Source organism: Ovis aries, chromosome 6, assembly GCF_016772045.2.
Source record: "Ovis aries strain OAR_USU_Benz2616 breed Rambouillet chromosome 6, ARS-UI_Ramb_v3.0, whole genome shotgun sequence".
Taxonomy (NCBI): Eukaryota; Metazoa; Chordata; class Mammalia; order Artiodactyla; family Bovidae; genus Ovis; species Ovis aries.
In genome coordinates this window covers 37,363,035-37,378,104 of record NC_056059.1, presented here as the reverse complement: position 1 = coordinate 37,378,104, position 15,070 = coordinate 37,363,035, and the positions used below count along the sequence as shown (strand labels likewise).

Here is a 15,070-nt window from a genome sequence, read left to right as displayed (position 1 = left end):
TCCTACATGCACCTAGGACCTGGTGCTGCCAAATAAAAGTTTTCTAAAAAGCAATTTTGGTAAATAGGAACTGACATCTTACATAGGGCCATTTATAATAAATAGGGCCATTTATCTTTACTCTCACTTTTTACATCATTCTTACAATGGAAGTGTGAGATAAATGAATAGTGCAATCCTCATTTCACAGCTGAGAAAGGTAGATGAATAGGTTAAGTAATCTTGAAACAATATTAAATGTTTAAAATGAACTGAGAGCTCTGCTGCTCCTAATTTCTGTTCCAATATTCAACCTTCATCCATAATTTTCTTTCAAACAACTTTTAAATGCCCGGCACAGTTTTTTTAATATAGAATTTTTATTTTCATATTCAGTAACCAATTTTGTATATCCTGAGAGAAAAATTAGAAAATGACAATTAAGAAATCTAAGCCAGTCCTTCAGAGGCGTGCAAATTATCCTGTTGACATACAGTATAAAAATCTTACATCTGATCTCATTACAATAAACCATTCCATTTAGAGTTGATACAAATCAGGACTACCTTCTTCTCCTAAAAATCTTAATAACTCTTAACATACAATTAAATATGGTTAAAATATGCAGGGTATTTGCAAATATGTGGGAGGTATTTTTACTTTTACGCATTCTAATTCACTTAAATCTCCCAAAAACCCCACGAACTCTGCATTTGACAGAGGAAGAAACAAGTATAGATATGCTAAATGATTTGCCCAAGGTCACACAGCTAATTTGTGCAGAGTAGAATTCAAAGCCACATGATGGCTCCTGAAACAGCACTTTCAAGCAGTAACCCTGCTTTCGGTCATAAACTGCTTTACTTCTGCCACACTGAGAATAAATTACCATTTTTTAATTTTATATAGCAGTTATCAGATCCATCAACTCCAAATAATTCAAACCATGCAACAAATATCCATGTCCTTGAAAGTCATTGTGAATCCAATTTAATGAACGTGACTGGGGATTTTAATGTTTCTAATGCTGTTTGTCTAAATGACAAGCTGCTGCACGCTTGAAACTCAAAATGAAGCTTAAGTAAAAATGGAGGAAGGGCATCTGAACTCTTTGTGGGTATCGGAACTCTTTTTATGTATCTGAACAATAGCCTGGTACCTCTTAAATAAGTATAATTCCGTTGCATATATCACATTAATCTATTATTTAAACCAAAAGAAACAAGACTATTGTGTTTAATTTTATCTAGGACTGATTTAGATAATATCTTCTTCTAACTCAGAAATAAACTCTTTTCCCTCCCCCTACGTTTTCATGGGCCCTCTAGATGCCCTTCCAGGATGCTGAGAGTCAGTGCTATGAACGAAAAAGATAGTTAATGATATTGTACGTAAGTAATGTTTTAACTGCAGGGTAGTGGGTGTTTGTGTGCGTGTGCACGCGTGTGTGTGCATATGTTTGTTCTGTGACCACAAAACCAGAGGGGGAAGTGTGGGAGCAAGTGGGCTGGGTAGTGGCAAATGCCTCATGACACATCTCTCCGCCCCCTGTGTAGGTGGAGAGCATCTGGAGCAGCCTTTAAATTCTGGGAGATCCTGGTTGTCAGCAGCAGGGAGAGCAGGCCAGGAGGGCAGCACTGAGCACTGCATCAGCATCACAGGGGACTGGACTCTTCTCTGCTGCTGCAGACCAAGGTAAGCCTGCAGTTTGCTACTTGACTTCTGTCCTCCCTGTGCGCTGCCTCATTTCACTGGGAAGGTCAGTTTGTAAGGAAAAGAGTACAATGGTAAACGCTGTTAATCAGACTTGAGTTGTTCTTGTCTTTTGAATATGCATGCCAGATCCAGGGCTGATGTCCTGCAGGAAAGGTGGCTGGTTATTTTGAAAGACAGTCGAATATAAAACTTAAAAATATTTCCATGGAGTCCTCAAAAGAACTGAGACTACTTTTTTTCAGTCAGGAAATAAAAGAAAAATTCTATGCCCCTTTGGGATGATTGTATATACATCATTTTAAATGGATAGATGACCAAGCATTTTAAAAGGAAAATGCTTTTTAGTATTCATATAAGCTGATTTTAACGCTAATTTTTAATGATTTGATTTATCCCTTTGTATTTAGCTATTAAAATTTCACCCAAATATCTATATGATACTGTTTAGACTTACAAATAGAAAAGCTGTTGACTTCAGTGTTTTCGTTTTCATTTCAAACTTCTAGAATACCTTGAATTACTAACTTTAGAGACAGCTTCATTTCACCTAAGTAATACCTTTTAAATAATTGAAAATCACATTTGAAATGCACATTGGAAAATGGAGACAGCAAGTTTCTCTTTCTTATATTTATTTTCTCTCTTCGTGTTTTTCTTCTCTGAAATGTAAATATTCTCATTCTTGCTTTATTATTTTAATTCAATTACTGCTGATCTGTTTTTAGGTTTAGATAGCTGGAGATATCAGGAAGTAATGGTGTAATCTCTGAAACTCTAAATGTTAAAGTCGAATAAATATAGACTTGTAAAATTCTTCTCTCCCTTGCCTAATAGTGAGAGATGGAAAATAGAGGTGGCAGTACAAATATTAACTCAAAAGATCATAATATTTAAAAGAAATCAGTCGAGTATTTCCACACAAAATACATATTTATTTGTGATGATTTTGTAATGTGGTAGCCTCAAAAAAAGTATCACTGTTTTCACCTTAGAAAAGATAAAATATTTCTTACAAAATATTTTGCAGAAAAAAATCATGACCATGAGAATTGCAGTGATTTGCTTCTGCCTCTTGGGCATTGCCTCCGCCCTTCCAGTGAGTACAACTGAATCTTTTTTTAAAAAAAAAGCCCTTAAAATAAATGAATTGTGTGTTTCAATGTTGCTAGGAACAGGTTCACACTGTAATCTTTCTTCACCTTTCTATTTCAAAGGTTAAACCGACCAGTTCTGGCAGCTCTGAGGAAAAGCAGGTAAGCATCTTTTCGGTTTATTATATAGTTATTTATGCAACTGCTGCAAGATGTACTACAAACATATGACAATTTTACTTATTTGCACAAATAAAATAACTGAAAAGTATTTATTGGGTGCCTGCTAGGGTTCTAGTGCAGTACCAAGCATAGCATTGCTTTTAATTAATACAGTCTCTTAAAACTATACTAGATTTCTTAATACAATAAAATGATGCTTTAGGTCGATCATTTCTATAAAATGAGTTCTGTGAAGTTGTGTGACTTTATATTCACAGTATCTCTGAAGATATTTGCTAAGAAACCCATTATCTTAAAAAAAGTATATTTATGCTGTTTGTATCTATTGTGCTTATCAGATGACTTTAGATTTTTCTAACCAAACATAAGACCAAATCAAACTCTTCATAATTATTCCACCCGGCACCATAGATGTACCTGTCCCTCCACAATAGGTGAAAGCGTGCCAGCCAAACAACAAACGGGTATTGTCCCAAGGAGCTTGAACAGAAAGGCACACAGGGTTCAATTCCAGATAAACAGAATAAAGGCCAATACAGAGCTGTCTGAGGTCACTGCAGTTAGATTGCTCAATGAAGATGTTAGGAGAAGTACTGCAGTGGGTGTTTAGATATGCAAATAGGCATGTGTAAGTGTGTCTGTTTTCCAACTGATCTAAGAACACAAGTATTGAAATCATAATAATAAGCCAGAAAATTAACATTTCCAGAGAAAATAGAGGTCACACTCTTTGAGGCAATAATTAGTGCCTTTTTAATAGAATAAAATAGGGCACATGAAGCTATGGCAGTGTAAGTGGTTAAATGTTAACTAAGAGATAAGTGGAGATGAGAATCTTCTAGAATCCTAGAAATGTAGAGCTAGTAGGAAGTATGGAAAGTCTAGAAAGAGACACCCCTGAAGATGAAAACACTTGTTATCTATGAGTGATATGATTACTGAACAATTTTAGTTTGTTTTTCTTATCTGTATGTTCTTCATATTACTTTTTAAAAATTATAAATTTATCTTATGAATACAGATAAAGAATGATTACATATATCATCAGGAAAATATATTAATTATATATCAATTATAACATTTCTGTAAATATTATATATATATTTATATAAATACATATTTTAAAGAAAAAAACAGGGAACCTTTGAACTCATCTACAGCAATAGTTTTCACATTTTTTAGTTAAAGAAAACCCTTCTTTCAGCGAAAACCTTCATAGAAGTCCAATATGAAACTGCTCTGGTTAGAGCCAGACATGGGGAAACCCAAAGTGCTAGTGACTAGTTTCCTTCCTTTCTTCCCCTCCTTGCCTGTGAAAGAATTCTTGAAACCCCTAGGGTAACTCTTCTCAGTGACAGAGATGTGAAGTGATTGCCCTGGGCCATGCAGCCCACCAGATGACACTTATTTAGAGCAATTTCCACTCCTCTGCACTAGCATCTTATTGCTATTTCCCAGATAAATAATTTGGCTGAGTGAAAGATCATTCCATTCATGTCTTTGGCAGCTTACAACAAGAGAACTTTTATGCAATGGTGTTGATATTAGATTTCTGCACTGTCCACAGGTAGCCATAAACACATGCGGCTGTTGGACACTCACAATGTAGCTAGTGCCAGAGAAGATAGTTTTCTTTATTAACTTAAATAGCCATGTGTTTCATGGCTAGAGGATACCATTCACCACAGCACAGCCTGAGAGAGTTTCTTCTTACATAGAGGAAGGAAAAAAGGAAGACCAGTGCTAATTAAGGGCAGTTCTGCCTTAGTTGTGTTTCATCTGAGGAATTTCAGCTATCAGACATAGAACAGGAAGGCAGTGTATCATCAGTGTGAGGAGCCATTGGAGTTAAACCCTGGCTCTGCTACTTATTATCACTTAACTTTATTGTGGGCTTCCCATCTGGTGGCTCAGATGCTAAAGAGTCTGCCTGCAGTGCAGGAGACTCGGGCTTGATCCCTGGATCAGTCAGGAAGATCCCCTGGAGAAAGGAATGGCTATCTACTCCAGTATTCTTGCCTGGAGAATTCCGTGGACAGAGACTGAAGGAATAATAATAATGATGATGATGATGATGATACTCATCTCAGGATTAAATGAATTAGTATTTATAAGTTACTTTGAAAGTATGCCTGGCTTACAGTAAGTGCTATGTAAAAGTCTGTTAAATGAATCTATCAGAAAGAATAATTATGAAAGACATCACTAAGGTTCTAATTGACTAAATAATGCATATTATGCTTATCTGTCAAGATTGGGGAAGAATAGTTGTTATTTCAGCTTATCACTTAGAGACCCTTGTTTCTTTAAAAGATAATAATAATAATGACAAATATGCAACTCTCTTTTGTAGCTTAACAACAAATACCCAGATGCTGTAGCCACATGGCTAAAGCCTGACCCATCTCAGAAGCAGACTTTCCTAGAACCCCAGGTATTTTTTCATTTTAATTAAGTCTAAATATTAAAATTCTCACAATTAAAGAACAACCACTCCAAAAAATAGCCACCAAGCAGGCCATTTGAGCTGGTTAAATGGATCTTTCCTGCCTGTCGCGCTTCCCTGATAGCTCAGTTGGTAAAGAATCCGCCTGCAATGGCTTCCTGGTGGCTCAGACAGTAAAGCATCTGCCTGCAAACTGGGAGACCCGGGTTCAGTCCCTGGGTCGGGAAGATTCCCTGGAGAAGGAAATGGCAACCCACTCTAGTACTCTTGCCTGGAAAATTGCCATGGACTGAGGAGCCTGGTAGGCTACAGTCCACGGGGTCGCAAAGAGTCGGACACGACTGAGCAACTTCACTCCACTTTCCTGCCTGTTTGTAAAAGTGAGCTTAGGACACCAATGGATCTGTCAGGTTGTCTGCCCGCTTAATCCTTCCACCAAAGAGGCTAGAAAAATAAGACCTGCTTTGGATGGAAAAAGCTAACTTTTGAATAAAAAGTTAAGTTGTATGATGTACACTGATTTGTGTCTTTTCTTCTTCAGAATTCTGTGTCCTCTGAGGAAACTGATGACAACAAACAAAATGTGAGTTTTCGCTTTGATTCTGATGTCTGCTGTGCCTTAGACTCAGGAAGGCACTCTTTCTCCTAATGACATTGCCCAGGTTCAAATTCTGGCAAAACTCCGTTAGCAAATCCTCCAGGAACTAGTTTTTATTGGGACTATTCATATATTTGCTGAGCAAAGGGATAAGTTAAATTTGCTTAAGATTCTATTTGAAGATACTGAGAATCTATAAAAGAAGTTAGATAAATGACCCAGGATATTTGCAAATCAGAAGTGTAATAGACATTAACTGGTTAACTGAGCTATAGTTTCTACACATGGATAAGAGAGTCACCTTTTGATTATCCAGGCTAATAGGGAGGTGATTTTCGTTTTGGGGGTGTGCATTAATACATGGATTCTCTGATCCCCTGAGAATTTTCATTTCAAATAGAAAAGGTAACCTCACAATTATGTATATGTATTTATTGGATTATTGAATTTGGAAATTAGTGTTTAATATGAACAAGGAAAAACAGTATCATTGATACAAGTATTATAACTCATACATTTGGCTTGAAAATATCTATGAAAATAGTTTTTATGAGAAAGCAAGAAAAATGCCTTAGAATAGGATTCCATTTACCCTTGTGTTAAAGGGGAAATTGGAATAAGCTCATTTTAGCATTTAAAAGCCATTAAGTGCTTTGTTGTGAACACAAAGATTCTAAAACTAAATAAAGATAGTAAAATGCTAATGCAGTGTAAAGACTAAGGGGCAATAAAAACCCTGACACCCATTTTTCTGGCCATCTTGATTTCTAGACCCTCCCGAGTAAGTCCAATGAAAGCCCTGAGCAAACAGACGATCTAGATGATGATGATGAAAACAGCCAGGAAGTCAACTCTGATGACTCCGACGATGCTAACCCTGATGACTCTGACCATTCCAACGAGTCTCACCATTCTGATGAATCTGATGAAGCTGATTTTCCCACTGACATTCCAACAATCGCAGTTTTCACTCCACCTTTCCCTACGGAAAGCACAAATGATGGCCGAGGTGATAGTGTGGCTTATGGACTGAAGTCAAAATCTAAGAAGTTCCGCCGATCTAACGTTGAGGTAAGTCTTGAATAGACACATCAGATGGTTATGATTAGAGCCCAATTCTAGGAAACTAGAGTCTGCGTGCTCACTTATGTATTCATTCAGCAAGTATTATTACTTTATGATCACTAAATACAAAAGCTTTCCCACTTGGTTTTTGCATTCAAGTCCACATAATTTCTCCTTAATTTTGTCTCTCAATCACAATGCAATTTTTCCAAATCCTGCTTATAAAGCACTTATTGTATTCACTTTTTTAATTGAAAAAGACTTCGGAAAAGAGTCATTATTTTCACAATATAGTGGTCATATCTTGAAGTTAAACACCTAAGAACTGGAGAGTTGCAAATCACAGACTTTATAGTCAAAGGATCTGGATATGGCATATAGCCTTGCCATCTTACTATTGACCTTACTTTTAACTTTCGATCCATTTTCTCTTTATGTAAAACAGATAATGAGACCTACCTCATAGATTTCCTCACATACATAATTCATGTACTTATTAAACTAAAGGAGATGACATAATGAAAGAACTTGGTTTTTTAAAAGGTAACATGCTAGTATTTTCCTTTTTTGCCTCAGCCAGATTTAGACATTTTTATAGAATACTTCGGTGTGGAAGTTAGAAGGCATTAGAGAATACAGTGCTTCCCTCCCTAGCTGTTCACTGAATTCTTCTCCTGTTTGTGCTGTGATTCAGAGTCCAGATGCCACAGAGGAGGACTTCACATCACACATAGAGAGTGAGGAGATGCATGACGCACCTAAGAAGACGAGTCAGCTGACTGACCACAGCGAAGAAACCAACAGTGACGAGCTTCCCAAAGAACTCACGCCAAAGGCCAAGGAGGAAAGCAAGCATTCCAATCGGATCGAGAGTCAGGAAAATTCCAAACTCAGCCAAGAATTCCATAGCCTTGAAGACAAGCTAGACCTAGATCATAAGAGTGAAGAAGACAAGCGCCTGAAAATCCGCATTTCTCATGAATTAGATAGTGTCTCTTCTGAGGTCAACTGAAAGGAGAAAATACAAGTTCTTACTTTGCTTTTAGTAAAAAGAAAAGGATATGTTAAAGCAGGGTGGGAGACAATATGAAATGCGTATTTCTCAGCTTAGTTGGTGAATGTATATGTGTGTAGATCTGGAAACAGATCATGTTTTTGATCATTAGTTTAGTGTGTGGCTTCATGGTAACACCCTTATAAACTAAAAGCTTCAGGGTTTAGTCTATGTTCTTTCCACATAAAAAATGCAAACCATCACAGCATTTTAATGTTTGCTACCCTTTTATGAATAGAAATTCATGTAGAAGCAAACAAAATACTGTTACACACTTTTAAGAAGGAATATAAAATTTCACGTCACTATGATCTTTTGTTTTTTAAATTAGTATATATTTTGTTGTGATTATTTTTTCTGTTGTGAATAAATCTTTTATCTTGAATGTAATGAGAGTCTGGTGGTATCAGTTGTGTTTCTTATTTGGTTTCCTACAGTTGCCTAGCAATTATAAATGTAATCATTTTAATTACATTAGCATGCTGGACATAATACAGAGCAATCTAAGACCTGCTGGGTCAATTATACAGACTCTGACTGAGCTACAGTTCCTGTCGAGGAAAGAAGAGTCAAGCAGGGGTTGATATTCAATCAGGAATGCTCCAACCATGCAAGGGTCCCTGGGTCACTTCCACCTGATGAAAGCAGCCTTTTTCTAATTTTCACAACGCTGATACAAAAGTTAATAAGGGCTTCCCTAATGGCTTAATGGTTGAGAATCCTCCTGCCAATACAGGGGACATGGGTTCAATCCCTGATCCAGGAAGATCCCACATGCCGCCCGAGCACCACAACTACTGAGCCCACATGCCTAGAGCCCGCGTTCCACAACAAGAGAAGCCGCCACAAGAAGCAGCTCCTGCACTGCAACCAAGAGTAGCCCCCACTCCCCACAACCAGAGATGGCCGGCGTGCAACAACAAAGACCCAGCAGCCAAAAAAGTAAATAAATCTTTTTTTAAAAAAAGAAAAGCTAATGAGTGCCTAGATGCAACAACAAATCAATTTCACTGTTTCTTGTCATTCTCCATTGATTCTCTCAATATTGGTTCCTTGCCCTTGGATGACAACTTGGTACTTCCCATAGCTATTCTGATCATCTGTAGATATTGAACAAATAGTCCTTTTTTTATTGGAAAAAACCTAAATGCAGTCTCAGCTAATACTCAAAATTTTCAACTTCATTCAAAACTAAAAGTTCTGGAAACCTGGAGCACGTTCCTGTATTTCATGCTTAGCTCCTCTGCTCTTCCTAAAACTAGAAACCCCATTGGAAAATTTTTAATTATTAAACAACTCTTGGGATAAAGTGGAAAATTTTTAATTGCAGAATTTCTTTAAAAGTGTTGTAATGAAATGTAAACTCAATAGAGTACAGTTAAACTGGTGATCACAGAAAATCCATAGCCTTAAATTCTTGCAGCAACAACAAAAAGAATGAAAATAAATATATAAATACATTGAGTTCCCATCTTAAAAATTAGAAAAGAACAACAAAGGAAAAGAAAGCATAAGGAAGGAAAAAATAAAGTTAAAAATAAAAGTAATGAGGTAGAGAACAGAAAAGCAATAGAAACTAATCAAACAAAATGCTGATTCTTTGTTAAAAAAAACAAATCAGCACAACAGATAAACCACTAGCTGACCCAATAAAGGAAGAAAGGGAGAAAACACAAATAAGAAATAAAAACAAGGAGACAACCAAGGACATGACAAAATTTTATAAATCAAAAGTGACTCACTTTGCACAAGTCAAACAGAAAATATAAGTGAATTGGATTATTTCCTAGGAAAATACAATTTACCAAAATTGACTTTGCTAATCATAGAAAACACAAATGGAAATTTTCTATAGTGGAAAAAGAAAAAGTTATCAAAGAACTATCCATAAAAACTAGGCCCAAATGATTTTACAGTGGAATTTAATCAAAACTTCAAAGACTAGATAATCCCAATACCATTTAAATTGTAGTAGAAAAGGAAAACTCTCAAATGACCTTTATAAAACAAGTATTACTTTGACACAAACCTGGTAATGATTGCAAACACATACACACACCATACATACACATACATACACAACCATAAATCAGTCTCACTTGTGACTGGCAATGGGAAAATCCTAAATAAAATGCCAGCAAACACAATCTGAAATCAAGTTTAAAGAATGCATCATAATCAGGGGGATTTATTTCCAGGAAATGATGCTTCAGTATTAGCAAATTCATTCCTATAATGGATCATCTCATTAAATCTAGATTGAAAGATGTCATATGATTAGATCTCCGTCTGAATACTAGCATCATTATTAATGGAGAAGGATTACAGGTATTTCCATTAAGAACAAGGACCAAGTAAGCTTCTCCTTTCTCTCTGCTATTATATAACATAGCTTTGGAGATATAAGCTAGCAATCATAAGCATTTAGAGGCATAAGAAGTGAGAAATAAATTATGTTTTTATGTAAACTAATACTATACCTAGAAAACACAGAATAAGTACTAAAAATAACAACTAACAAGTTCTGTAAGGAAGCATGATATAAAATTCAGCTGAAAGCATATTTACAAAAAACACTAAGTGATCATTTAAAAGATACAATGTTATTAATATAGAAACAAAGAAAGATAAAATACTTAACAGAAAATGTGCTAAAACTATTTTGGAAAACTGTGAAACACTCCTGTAAACTAAAAAAAAAAGAGGCCTGAAACAAATAGAAAGGCTCTGTTTATTCTCACACAGGAAAATCCATCATTAACATATCAATACTCCCTTCATAACATAAATGCAATGTGATTCCAAATAAAAGAAAAGTCATTTTTTCCCTGAAGCTATGCAAGCTAATTCTATAATCCATATGGAAAAGTAAACATACAACAATATGAAGGAAAATCCTGAAAAATAAAAGCAGTAAGCGAGAACTACCCCTAACAAATATTAAGACCATAAAGCCTCCCTAATAAAAACACTGTGGTATCAGCAAATAAATACATTTGTTGTTGTTCAGTTGCTCAGTTATGGTTAACTCTTTGCAACCCCATGGACTGCAGCATGCCAGGCTTCCCCGTCCATCACCATCTCCTGGAGCTTGCTCAGACTCATGTCCATTGAGTCAGCGATGCCATCCAACCATCTGTCCTCTGTCATCCCCTTCTCCTGCCTTCAATCTTTCCCAGGATCAGGGTCTTTTCTAGTGTCAGCTCTTTGTATCAGGTGGCCAAAGTATGGGAGCTTCAGCTCCTTCCAGTGAATATTCAGGACTGATTTCCTTCAGGATTAACTGGTTTGATATCCTTGCTGTCCAAGGGACTCTCAAGAGTCTTCTCCAACACCACAATTCAAAAGGATCAATTCTTTAGCACTCAGCCTTCTTTATGGTCCAACTCTCACATCCATACATGACTACTGGGAAAACCACAGCTTTGACTAGATGGACCTTTGTTGGCAAAGTAATGTCTCTGCTTTTTAATATGCTGTCTAGTTTGTCATAGCTTTTCTTCCAAGGAGCAAGCGTCTTTTAATTTCATAGCTGCCGTCACCATCTGCAGTTGTGTTGGAACATAAGGAGATAAAGTCTGTCACTGTTTCCATTGTTTCCCCATCTATTTGCCATGAAGTGATGGGACCAGATGCAATGACCTTCATTTTTTGAATGCTGAGTTTTAAGCCAGTTTTTTTCATTCTGCTTTTTCACCTTCATCAAGAGGCTCTTTAGTTCCTCTTCGCTTTCTGCCATAAGGGTGGTGTCATCTGCATATCTGAGGTTATTGATATTTCTCCTGGCAATCTTGATTCCATCTTGTGCTTCGCATAACATATTCTGCATAGAAGTTAAATAAGCAGTGTGACAATATACAGCCTTGACGTACTCTTTTCCCAATTTGGAACCATTCTGTTGTTCCATGTCTGATTCTAACTGTTGCTTCTTGACTGAAATAAATAGGTAGAATGAACCAAAAAGCAAGCTACACCAAATCTACTGATGCTTTGATGTACTTTCCAGCCTCCATAACTGTTGGTATTTGTAAGGCACCAGTCCATAGTAGCCCAAACAGACCAAGACACCACCATCCTTGTTGTCATCATTAGTCAAATATATTGGACTCCCAATATACTTGCTTTAATTGTCAGTTCATCACAATAAACTGTAGGTCATATCTTTATTAATTGTTATGGTATACCAAAGAAGACAAGAACTCATTTCCCATTGGTAAGTGGTTTAGCACTATACTCAAATCCAAGGACATGACCAAGTTAATCCTGAAACTGCAGTTTTGAATGGTGGTACCATTAAAGACCATCCTCTGCACTGTATCGGTTAAGATTCAGTGAGCAGACAAGGAACACATCAGTTATTTTAAGAGGGAAAATTTAATATAAAGACTTATTAACAAGAAGCTGGGGATGAACCAGAGGACATTAAAAAAAAAAATCACCTTAACAATACCATAGGATGGCCTGCTTACTCAGTCATATCTGACTCTTTGCAACCCCACAGACTGCAGCCTGATAGGCTCCTCGGTAGACGGAATTTTCCAGGAAGAATATACTGGAGCTATAAAAAGGAACACATCTGAGTCAGTTCTAATGAAGTGGATGAACTGTTATATTATACAGAGTGAAGTAAGTCAGAAAGAGAAAGACAAATGTCATATATTAATGCATATATATGGAATCTAGAAAGATAGTACTGACAATCCTACTTGCATGGCAGCAAAGGAGACAGACATTTGGGGCACTGTAGGAGAAGAAGGTGGCATGATTTGGGAGAATAGCACTGAAACATATACATTATCATATACAAAATAAACAGCCAGTGGAACAATGTATGATGCAGTGAACAAAAAGCCAGTGCTCTGTGACAACACAGAGGGGTGGATGGGGAGGGAGGTGGAAGGGGTCAAGAAGAGGGGTTCAAGGGTGGGAAGAGTTCAAGAAGGAAGGTATACATGTATACTTAATGCCGATTCATGTTGATGTATGGCAAAAACCATTACAATATTGTAAAGTAATTATCTTCTAATTTAAAAACATTTTTAATTAAAATTTAAAAAAAAGAATACTGGAGTGAGTTGCTATTTCCTCCTCCAGGGCATCTTTCCGACCCAGGGATTGAACTCATGTGTCTTGTGTCTCCTGCATTGGCAAGCAGACTTGTTTACACTGCACCACCTGGGAAGTCCACCCTAGGATTGAGAGTACTCAAGGAACAATTTGGAAAGAGGGGCCCTCTCCCCAAGGCTGAGATTCAGACTTCATTAAAGAGAGAGTAGCTGCAGCGCAGCGGATGACGGAGCAGTTTGTGGCGTTACCCTGGGCCAGACCTGGTCCATAGCTGGTGGGCTGAAGTTGTCAAACAGGGCACTTCCCCCTGGAGTGTCCAGGTCTGCACAGGAAACTGTGGGCCACGACTGAGCAGGGGACTGAGTAGGAACTGCCTGCCAGCATGACAGCAAAACCAACTGGAGGGTGAGCTGCACTGAACATTCTGCAATCACATTACGGCAACTCTTCCTTGGAGCAAAAAGAGAGGACCTACACAAGCACGAGCAGCCCGTTCCTGCGGTGTCCTTCCAGTGCCCTCTGCTGACGAAGCCTGCCATCGTGCCAGCTGGCAAAGGAAACATGCTCACAAGGTCCAACTCCGTTATTACAAAGCAGAGCAGAGGCAATGGACTCAGAAGGACAGCAGTCAACTGAGAGCTGTCACAGGCCATTGGGAGGAGGAAAGGTTTATTCCTGTTCTTAAGCAAAATGAGTTAAAAATAGGCCTGGAAAATTGCTTTGATGATAAAAGCAAGGAATCATTCAAAGACATAATGAAATCATATACAAGGGACCAAAGAGCAGACTTCAAGGAGACTTCTATTGGCCAAAACTGGAGTAATTTGAGAATAAAAAGAATAATGGAAGTAATAGATTATGACAAATTGAATTTCTTAATTCCATTAGTACATAGTGAGACTGTAAGAGAGCATGAAAGAAAGGTCTTCTTTGTAGATGAATGCCAGTTAATAATAATAAATGTAGAGGAAAGAGAAAATTACAAACTCATTTTGCAACCCACAGTGTAATATTGATTCAGGAAATGATCACTAATGAATGGCAAAAATCCTTGCAGAGAAGGTTATTGGGAACAGGAAATTCGACTGGTCTCAGAACATTACTCCACTAATCACTAATTCCAAAGGAAGAAGATGCTTTTAACTAGAAAGATTTACTACTCACTCTCTTCATCCAGTAATCAGACAGCTTCACTAATGGAACTGCTAAATATGTGTCTTCTGCCGCTGCTGCTGCTAAGTCGATTCAGTCGTGTCCGACTCTGTGCGACTCCATAGACGGCAGCCCACCAGGCTCCGCCATCCCTGGGATTCTCCAGGCAAGAACACTGGAGTGGGTTGCCATTTCCTTCTCCAATGCATGAAAGTGAAAAGTGAAAGTGAAGTCGCTCAGTCGTGTCCAACTCTTAGCGACCTCATGGACTGCAGCCCACCAGGCCTTCTAATGTGATCCAATAAGAAGATATACCATCACATATGAAAAAATTTTTTCAAAAACTGTTTAACTGATTCAAATCAGAAGAAAACAGAAAAAATCTAGAAACTGAACTGCTCAGTTATACAACAGGCCTCAACTTTCCAAAAAGTAGAGTTGCCAGATAAAATACAGGACACTCATTTATATTTGAATTTCAGACAAACAACAAAGCATGTTTTAGTATAAGCACAGGGCATATGATAATAAAAGATGATTCATTGCTTTTCTGACTTTCAAATTAACTGAGCATCCTGAGCATATTCTTATCTTCTAAAATTGTTCGATCTTACCCCCCCCAAAAAAAGTCAATGTGATGAGAGAAAAAGGAGGAAGAAGATGAGAAAGGATGCTAGTTTAAAAGTTCAAACAGGCATAGCCAAGGGCAAAACAAGAAT

General features: G+C 37.3%; 1 protein-coding gene across 1 annotated transcript; it reads left to right on the top strand.

Annotated features, from left to right (window-relative positions):
* Positions 1-1,618: 1,618 nt before the first annotated feature.
* On the top strand, positions 1,619-14,535 carry SPP1 (secreted phosphoprotein 1; the record flags this gene model as incomplete). Its single annotated transcript, NM_001009224.1, is given in 8 exon segments — positions 1,619-1,674; positions 2,723-2,791; positions 2,910-2,948; positions 5,323-5,403; positions 5,957-5,998; positions 6,785-7,084; positions 7,773-8,522; positions 14,510-14,535. Coding segments are annotated over 6 exon segments (834 nt in total). The 5' UTR covers positions 1,619-1,674; positions 2,723-2,737.
* Between the last annotated feature and the right edge of the window lie 535 nt (positions 14,536-15,070).